We start from the raw sequence: 10293 nt of genomic DNA, 5'->3' as shown, positions 1-10293 counted from the left end.
CATTATGAAGAGATTCACCATTTAAGCCTCTATTACTATTTACCTACATACTGTTTAATCATTTGTATGCACAGACCAGAGATAGAGAGGTGAAAAGGGCTACCAGCCTAAGGCAACAGAGTATGCAAATACAAAAGCAATCTCTGCTCTCAAAAGAGAGAGGTAAGGCTATGATTTTATGCTGCCTCTGTCTCTTTAAAAACGGGAGCATGCATGAGAGGGGGAGGGAGTGTTGGCTGCATTGGAACAGTCCTCCTCTAATGAGCAGATTTGAGAGACACCAGGGAGAGAGAAAGAGAGAGAGAGAGAGAGAGAGAACGAGTGAGACCCAACTATAAGGAAGGTAGGGGTAAATAAGACAACTGAAAAGGCAAGCAGTGATACGTAAAAATGAGGAGCATGACGTGTTAAAAGAAAAGGAAAAGAAGAGATAAATCTGGATCTGCAATGGACCCAGAATAAAAGCCTCAGCATCGCTAAACCACTTAAGGATGTGGATGTGAAGGGAAAAGAGAGGAGGAAAATAATCCCTTGACTAGTTTATTTACATGGTTAGTGTGCCTATTTTCACAGTTATTGTGTTTATTTTCATTGTTAGTGTGCCCATTCTCACACTTATTGTGTTTATTTTCATTGTTAGTGTGTTTATTTTCATGGTTAGTGTATTTATTTTCATGGTTAGTGTGTTCATCTTCATGGTTAGCGTGTTTATTTTCATGGTTAGTGTGTTCATCTTCATGGTAAGCGTGTTTATTTTCATGGCTAGTGTGTCTATTTGAATGGTGTTGTATTTTAATGCTGTTGGTAAGAGTATGTATATATATTTGTGTACGTATGGAAAGAGACTGCATTACTGTTCACTAGCTGAGAAGACAACCAAACTGATTCCTGAATCTTTTCTCTCTTTCGGTTTCTGTGTTGCACTGTGCGACAGGAGCATGTTCGCTCAGTCGGGAGCAGACGACAAGCTGAACCAGGCGAATGAGATGAATCTGTAAAGCTGTAAATGGTGTTGGATCTGGTCCGTAGCTGACTGTTAGCTTTGTGGGATCCCAGGTTTCTAGGTGGAGCCTGGTGGTCCTCAGCTGCCAGGGAGCACTAAACCAAAAAGCCCCTTAGAGGAGGAGGCACGCGCTGCCTGGAGTGTGCAGCCAGAGGGGCCCTTCACAGAGGGAGGGGTCCGGAACCCAAAACCCAAAGAAAAGGGGTTCGCTACGTTTGTGTCATCAGGGAAGACGTATGGCTGGCGTGGGCCTTCTCCCGTCTGTGAGCTCCGGCTGTAGGTGACTAGACTGGGAGTGACAGTGAACCACATCTCTGGGAGAATGGTCTGAAGAGGATCCCAACCCTGCTCCTGCCTGGCCCCACAGGAGGGACCCTACAATCTGGCTATATGTATTTTACCTCTCTTTTCTTTTTTTAAGTCAATCAAGGGGATTCACGTGGGTGTCATCCTCACCCCAATACCTCATCATCATAAAAAGCCCCGCCCCCAACTGCCTTTTTTGTTTGTTTTCTTTTTTTTGAGGTTTGGGGGATTTGCCAAAACCTATTTCATGCATGTCCACTGGGGGCAGGTTCAACTTTGATGATGGGGGGTCATACTGTGGTGGGTGGGAGGAAGGAAAAGCCCACGGCCACGGCATCTGCACTGGGCCGAAGAGCCAAGGCGAGTACTCAGGGTCCTGGAGCCATGGCTTTGAAGTGGTGGGTGTGTACACCTGGCCCAGTGGGAACACATATCAGGGCACCTGGGCGCAGGGCAAGCGCCATGGGATCGGGGTGGAGAACAAGGGCAAGTGGGTGTACAAGGGGGAGTGGACGAGTGGATTTAAGGGACGCTACGGCCTCAGGGAAAGCACCGGAACCAGTGGGAAGTACGAGGGCACCTGGAACAATGGTCTCCAGGATGGATACGGCACAGAGACGTACTCTGACGGGGGTAAGAACCAAGCACCAACTTGTGAACAATGACACAAAGACCAGCAGGTCATGACTGCACATTGGATTGACAGCGGTAGGGTGTTATGTTAGGTCATATTATGCCATTATTTTCGTGACACACCCACACAAACACTAACACGCAGTAAATCTTTCTCCTGCTTTATTATTCCCCATCTCTAAGATACTCTCTAATCTCTCTTTCTTCATCCATCTGTCATTTTGCGAAGAAGTTCCCTTTCTCCTACTTGAGCTTTCATTGGGAAACATTTTGAGACCGAAATTAAAGGGATATTTATATATATATATATATATATATATATATATACATACATACATTTATTGGACGTTAGACCTAATTTCCAACTTAGTTTTAGGGGTGAAGCATCACTCATATGGTATTTCTGGTCAAAAATACATTCATTAACTTCATCGGCTGGCTTAGTTGCTTACATAAACCATACTAGCGGTCAAGGATGATATTTATACAATTACAGCCATAAACGTATAATGTATAATGTATTCTTCCTGGTCTGTCCTTTTTGGACTGTTTGAGCTAAACACATGTATGCTTGTGACAATAGAAATAACCATGTGTTTTGATGTTGGCCCAGTCTGATAAACACAACTCCCAACTAATTCAAGAGAGATGAAGATCAGCAAACTTTTCTCCTAAGCAAGCCATTCTGCTTTTCCCCCACACTGCTCTTCCAACCAGGAAGCCTTGTTAAGGTCAACACTCAAACCTAGATTGCGGTGGTCAGCCTGATGCTACAAAAGAGCACTTTAAGATGCTGCACCTGTTAGACCTCAGGAATAAAAACACATCTGTCAAATTAGACCTAATATACAAAAAACCTGCAATATCCCTTTAAGGCCAACCAGACTCTCAATGCAGTCAGATATAAAGTTTCCAGGTCAACTGCAAAGCCCCGAATAGGGAACAAGCAGTTAGGGTGCAGTTCCCATAAGGGGACAAGCAGACAGTAAACCTAGTTGTGAGAGACCCAGTTCTCAGGTCACCTTAATGCACCTTAATGATGACAGTTATGAGAAACTTATATAGTCCTTACTGTACCCCAAATACACATTTGTTCTTTTCTCTCTCTCTCTCTCTCCCTCTCCTAAGACCAAAGTTATGAGAGTCTTGAAGTCCTTACTCAACCTACAACTCCCTCTTCTAGGGTGGATTTCAGATATGTACAGACACATCAAAACACTTCATATCACAAAACAAAAGGTACCAAATATCCGTTCACAGTCAAAGCATATGGCATACATGAAATCCTCCTAGTGCAACCAAATTGTTAACCTTATATAACTTTTCTAGAACCAGAACCTTACACAACCAGGCAGCCAACCAGCAGCCCTGCCAACACTGGCTGAGCCAGGAGAGAGAATGGCCTGACAGATTAGACATGATACAGGACTATATCCACATCATAACACGGCCTCCACTCTGAAGAGAGCTTGGTGATAATGAAATATGTAAAAGCGATACAGGAAAGGGAATTACAAAATATATTATATTGAAATATTGAAGATGATTACGATGAGGTACAGCTTGGACTAGTAGGGAAATATTAAAGATAATTAGGGATAGTATAAACTCACAAATACATTACTAAGGATAATAAGGTATAGCTTTGACTGGTAGTTAAATATTGAAGATAATTATGTATATACTATCTATATGCATATACTTATCTAATGGTAGATAATTATTGAAGATAAAGTATGGATTTGTAGATAATTGGACACACCTATTCATTCAACAGTATTTCTTTATTTTTTATATTTTCCACATTGTAAAATAATAGTGAAGACATCAAAACTATAAAGTAACATATGGAATAATGTAGTAAGCAAAAATGTGTTTAACAGATTTAGATTTTAAATTCTTTGAAGTAGCCACCCTTTGTCTTGATGACAGCTTTGCAAACTCTTTGCATTCTTTCAACCAGCTTTGTGAGGTACTCACCTGAAATGCTTTTTTAACTCTTAAAGAAGTTCCTACATGCTGAGCACTTATTGGCTGCTTTTCCATCACTCTTCTGTCCAACTCAGCCCAAACCGTCTCAATTGGGTTGGGATGGAGTATTGATGCAGAGTGCTGTGGAAAACTTGCTTATTTAGTGTGCCTTGAATTCTAAATAAATCCCTGACAGCGTTCCCAGCAAAGCACCCCCACACCATCACACCTCCCCCATGCTTCACGGTGGGAACCACACACCCATTCACTCACTCTGCGTCTCACAAAGACATGGCAGTTGGAACCAAAAATCTCAAATTTTGACCCATCCAATGGCCAGTCTTATGGCCATTTCTTGTGGGTCTTGGCCCAAGCAAGTCTTTGCTTGTTATTGATTTATTTCAGAAGGGTTTACTATGCAGCAATTCAACCACGAAGGCCTGTTTCACGAAGTCTGCTCTGATGTTGAGAGGTAACTGTTACATGAACAATGTGAAACATTTATTTAGGCTGCAATCTGAGGCGTAGTTAATTGTCAATTTCAGAGGCTAGTAACATTAAGAATGTATCCTCTGAAGTAGAGGTAACATTGTGTCTTCCTTTTCTGTGGCTTCTTCATGAGAACCAGTTTTATCATAGCACTTGATGGTTTTTGTGACTGCACCTGAAGAAACTTTCAAAGTTCTTGAAATTTTCCAGATTGACTGACCTTCGAGTCCTAACGTAATGATGGACTGTCGTTTGTCTTTGCATATTTGAACTGTTCTTGCCATAACATGTACTACTTACAGACATAATGATGGTCTTCTGTATACCAACCCTACCTGGTCACTGATTGGCTCAAAAAGAAGGAAATAAATTCCACAAATTAACATTTCACAAGGCACACCCATTAATTGAAATGCATTCCAGGTGACTAACTCGTGAAGCTGATTGATAAAATGCAAAGAGTGTGCAAAACTGTCATCAAGACCAAGAGAGGTTACTTTGAATAATCTACAATAAGATTTTTTTTTTAATCTGTTTGTCCCTTTTTTGCTTGCTACACGATTCCAAATGTTATTTGTAGAAAAGAGTAAAACTAAAGAAATACTTTAGAATCACTAGGTGTTTCCAAACTTTTGGTTGGTACTGTACATATGGAAGATGCTGAGATATAGTATGAACTGGCAGAACAATATTTAAAATGATATGGTATGGTATAGACTGGTAGATATATATTGATTAAACAGAGGCCTAGTATAGACTTGCAGATACATATTTTAGACAATGGGGTATATTACAGAATATTGTTTGTGTGAATATTTCATGTTCCACTTTCATTTGTCTAGAAATCAGCTGTTTTAAAAAAAGAACTCCAGTATACTTAATCTCACTAGGTACAGCATTGCCGTGCCAAAAAACAACGGTAACCAGCTATTACAAAATCAATACACAAAATACAACAATGATAAATCAGAAATGTACGTCCATCCTCCTAACCAAACCTGTGCTAACACACCCTGCACAACCTGCTCATCAGACCACAACTAAATGGAAGAGATGCTCCATCTGAGTCTCTCCTCCGTTCCACTGCATTACAGCAGTGGTGCCTCGCTGCCCCTGTCTCTGTACAGTAAGTTGCTGTGGAAACACACACAGACATGCAGCAGGTCAACATGTCACAGGGGACTCTGTGTTCCTCGCTCCGATTGGCTGGCTGACTTTGCTAATGGTGTTTACTTACTTGAGCACTAATGTGGCTGCTAAATCACAGCAGACAGTGACAGAAGAGGGGGCGGGAGAAAAACATACCGAGAGGTTATAGTAGCATTGTCTTTCTATTGTCTTTTCCGTCAGCATCAGAAATATGATAGTGTCAATGGTAAGAGGTATGAGGAATTCATCCAAGCTATTTATCTAGGAAAGAAAACGTTAATAATCGTCACGTTGCCAGGCTAGTATCGCCGGTGTTTCTGACGGTGGTTAACGTTGCCTCTTACACCATCAGAGACCCACTACTGACCAAGATGGTTGCAGATTATATCATCGGTGATCAACAGGAAACTCACCTGACAGTTTCCTGTCAGTGTATTTATAAGTATTACCGTACTGTAAGTCTGCAGTCCAAAATATATTTCAAATATATAATTTACATGAAATAGATTCAGAATATATTTCAAGTGGACTAAAATGCTATTTGAAATAATGTATTATGAGTATATGAAAGTACAAAATGAAAGTGTCTATTTGAACACACTAAAGTATACTAATTACTATTCACAAAGTACTGAAATGCTCTTTTATTACTATTTAATGTACTAAAGTACAACATAAATGGCTTCCATATTAAACAATTTTAAGTATACTGCTTTTTTCGCTTTGGGCAGCCAGTATGATTTGACACCTGACCTACATACAGGTTCAACACGCTTGTTTAGAAGTTGTCTATGGAGAGATGTGGATGGATTTAATGGTTTGTTGGTGATGGCCAGGGGATTCTCAGTTAATTGAATAACCTTTCCTATTGCAGTTGAACCAGATTCTGTTATGAGGTCAAAGAAATGGCATGCTCAGTTACTCAAAATCATGAGCACAATGTAATGAAATCAAATGATAATTCAATTTTCATGATGTTTCTATAAGTAACATAATCCTCAAATGGAAGACTAGGGCACACCAACGCCTCACTGTGACAGAAAAAAACTCAAAACCAAATCCTTTAACCGGATAACATGCATAGTCGATTTAAGCCTGCTGAGAGATTTTGCTTTTAACTGCAGCTCATTTTGAATGTTGATGTTTTGCAACAGATTCACTAGCTGTATTCTGTCCTGTATTGCAGTCCATGTATGTCTGTTCCAGACAGATATTCTGTGATTGTTAGCAAAAGTGCAAAGTAGTGGCATCAAACAAAACCAAAAGATTTGCCAGTTTCACAAATGGACACATATACACATTATGAAAGCAGCAGATGGTATTGTCAGCCCTCTCAGAATACTGTTGTAGCATGTCTTGTTGTTTTCCATGCACAAAACGCATTCTTTCTCTACCTTCTCTCTCTCTGGGTCTTTCACTCACATATTACACTGAAGTGCATGTGCTGACTTTGTGAAATAAATAAATAATGAATGAATGAAAGAGCCAATCCAAACATGTTACTTGCAATCCTCAGGTCAACTTACTCAGTTATGAATACATTTACTTTGAAGCCTATAATATATAAATGAGAGCCATCATTTGATTACAGGTTGAGTAAACTCTGAAAAATCTACAAAATATGTTATACATATATGGAATACACAAACAGACGGGTTTAAACTAGAAACACAGGAAAGCACAACGATTATGAATTCAGCCAGGGGGTTGGCGCGTGATCAAATCAGGGTTGCTATGATGTTTCCGCGTCTTTGATCTTTCTGCGTTTAACCATTTCCGTGTAGCCCCTTCTACAGCTGGAGCCCAACGCATCTCGCAGCCCTCCGGGGAAAAACCCCCATCGAATTCGTTTTGACATTAGCGTTGCAGAGTCCATATAAAACCAATACGCAAATAAACCGATATTCCCAGGCTTCTTGTTGGCATATTAGACCAGATTTAAACGCAGGCAGCATGTGACACGATGCGAATGAATATATATATATATATATTCATGTATATTTAGAACCCTAGCTTTTTCCATGGTTGTATAGATCTTGAATAATATACTCAGACTATTAACACAACCCGGAGATGCCTTCATAGCGCGGAGTTCACTACCATTCGCACGCTCGGGTTAACTGATGAAACTATCTTCACTCAGAATTTAAAAGCGGCTTTTTGACTTCCTGGTCGAGCTATAAGTGTTCACATACTGGCGTGGGAGATGCGGTTCTGGCAAACCACTGATGAATGTGTATCCTTCCAATTCCCCAATCCCACTGAGAGAACACCCTGGTTTCAGTACCATGGAGAGATCCAGGTTCAGCGGTCTCGGTTCTCGATTTAAACGTTAAATCTGAGCCAGAAGTTACTTTTCGCCGACATTTCAGTTGTGTAAAAATGTATATGAAGGTAGCCTATTGCATTATACACTGCCAAATCTGACATTGTTTTTATTTGTCACTTGATCTTGTCCATTTGTGTTGCACCTTACATCAGCCTAGCTACACTTCACTAATGAGGGCTGTGACATCAGGGTACATTAAGAGAGATTATGACTAAGTCAGTTCTCTAAAGAATGTGTATTAACAATTGCTGCTCTCTCAAGGGAGAGAGAGATGTCCCTTCTCTACTTCATTCTTGACCTTCTTCACTGAGAAATGTTTTGCTGTTGCAGGTCAGAGACACACCAGTCTTTCACTATGACCTTATTCTGCCCACTGAACAAAAATATAAATGCAACATTTCCAAGATTTTACTGACTTGTAGTTCATATACTGTAAGGACATCAGTCAACTGAAATTATTTATTAGGCCATTATGTAAGGAATTTATATAACTGGGAAAAATCATTTTTTGTGTGTATGGAACTTTTTTGGTATTTTATTTCAACTCATGAAACTCGTGAAATTTGTATGTTACGTTTATTTATTTTTTGTTCAGTGTATGTGATCCAATGTTTATTCACTTCTCTGTGTATATGAGACTTTTTTTAAAGCCGTAAAATAATATATTTCAGGACTTTATGTCAGCTGTGTCAGCAAAACCTGAGACACGCGTAGTACTCATACCCCACACACACACTTCCACCCGTCTCTGGAGCTTCTGTGTGGGATTAGAGTCAGAGTGGGTGAAGGTGAGGAGCAGTGAGCTGAAGAACAGGAAGTTATCCTGGATAGAAAGAGCAGAGCTGGATGGCCCAGGGTAATTCTGCTCCTGTTTTTATCAGTCCGTCTCAGTCAGGGGGGATATCAGGTAATCCTATCAGTTGACGTGTGTGTTTTATCCATCATATGGTACACAGCTGTTGACTGATTGGATAGGGCGGCTGTGGCCAGATGTCGGCAAGCTGTCAGTGACATAGCAGAAGGTCAGACTTGTGTGTGTGTGTGGGAGGGGGGGGACCTTATAAGAGTTGTACAATAACGTTCTCACTCTGTCTTTCTCCTTCTCCAAAAATACACAGCCATGAGGAGATGACCTCCCAGGTTGCCAGTACCATTCTGAAGAGCAGTAGGTGTCAGTAGGTTCCCATCCTGCTGGGATGGGAGCAGCACTATTGGTTTGCTGTGGGGGCAGGGATATCCCACACATTTGCCTCATTGAGCAATCCAACCCTGTGTGTTTCTCTAACATGCCGGGCCACAGATATCAATGAAGGCAGAGATGTATGCGTATGTGTTGACAGGCTGACCGTACATGGCCATCAAATGGGAAGCCTAAATAGAGTGAATTTTCTGTAGGAGCTCATTTTAATTTGAGACCATCCTGTTTTTAAAGGCTAGCTAGCGTTTTTGCACTTTGTAAAATCTTCAGTGAATGGTAGTGGCTAACCAATCAATCAATCAAATTTTCTTATAAAGCCGTTTTTACATCAGCAGTTGTCACAAAGTGCTTTTACAAAACACCCGGCCCTAAACCTCAAGGAGCAAATAACAGTAGTGTTGAATTTCAGTGGCTAGGAAAAAATCCCTAAGAAGAAACCTAGAGAAGACCCAGGTTCAGAGGGGTGACCAGTCCGCTTCTGGCTGTGCTGGGTGAACATATTAAGAGTATAAATTGTAATAATGAATAAATGCATGTGGGGACAGGGACAACGCAGGGGATTTTCAGCAGAGTGGCAGCTGAAATCATCAGGTATTGTTTTTATCTGCAACACAACCAGGAGGACTTTCGACAGGGACAGAAAAGAGTCTTTCAAGCCTGGTACTCCAGAGGTGTAGGGCAGAACCTCATGTCCTCCTAAGTTTAAAACAGGGCAGGAGACAGGGAAAATGTATAAAATGCATTCCTTAGATCTACAAGGAACTGACCCTACTCCACCGGCACAATAATAAAGCAGCGTAAGACCTTGGAGCTGAGACAGCTAACCCCTCTACACTTTACCTCCTGGAATGTTTTCCTGATCTGTCGGACAGTTGTTGTTATCTTAATTACGGTGAACATTCTGTTGTCATCCACAGTACTTCCATGATATACCAGATCGTTTTTGCCATTGCTGAGCATACCAATGTTTTCTTCCTTCTTCTTTTGGCACAGATACTTTTTGGGCTTTGTTTCTGATCAAATCATTCTGATTTATCGTCCTCATGATGGTCAGTTTGACTTGCTTTGACATTGCTTTGTTTCTCATCTTGACATGCAAAGCCTAGATTCAAGACTAGACATTGATCTTCTACATGTACTGACACTGTAAAGAAACAAACAAATTTGCCTGATAACTGTAAAGCCAATTATCCAAATACACTGCTCAAAACAATT

The 10293-nt window shown here is 40.7% G+C and overlaps 1 protein-coding gene across 3 annotated transcripts in view; it reads left to right on the top strand.

Moving 5' to 3' along the window:
* Nucleotides 1-240: 240 nt before the first annotated feature.
* jph3 (junctophilin 3) overlaps nt 241-10293 on the top strand; it is a 39292-nt gene continuing 29239 nt past the window's right edge. For 2 of the 3 annotated variants that reach the window (XM_010884014.5, XM_010884013.5), the window contains exons 1-2: nt 241-551; nt 935-1942. In XM_010884014.5, the coding sequence (XP_010882316.1) occupies nt 1561-1942 (382 nt within the window). In that variant the 5' untranslated portion in view covers nt 241-551; nt 935-1560. The remainder of the gene's footprint in view (nt 552-934; nt 1943-10293) is intronic. The other variant, XM_020040442.3, reaches the window with a different exon arrangement.

The sequence above is a fragment of the Esox lucius genome, chromosome 19, assembly GCF_011004845.1.
Source record: "Esox lucius isolate fEsoLuc1 chromosome 19, fEsoLuc1.pri, whole genome shotgun sequence".
NCBI classification, from domain to species: domain Eukaryota; kingdom Metazoa; phylum Chordata; class Actinopteri; order Esociformes; family Esocidae; genus Esox; species Esox lucius.
This window is presented reverse-complemented; position numbering and strand designations above follow the sequence as displayed.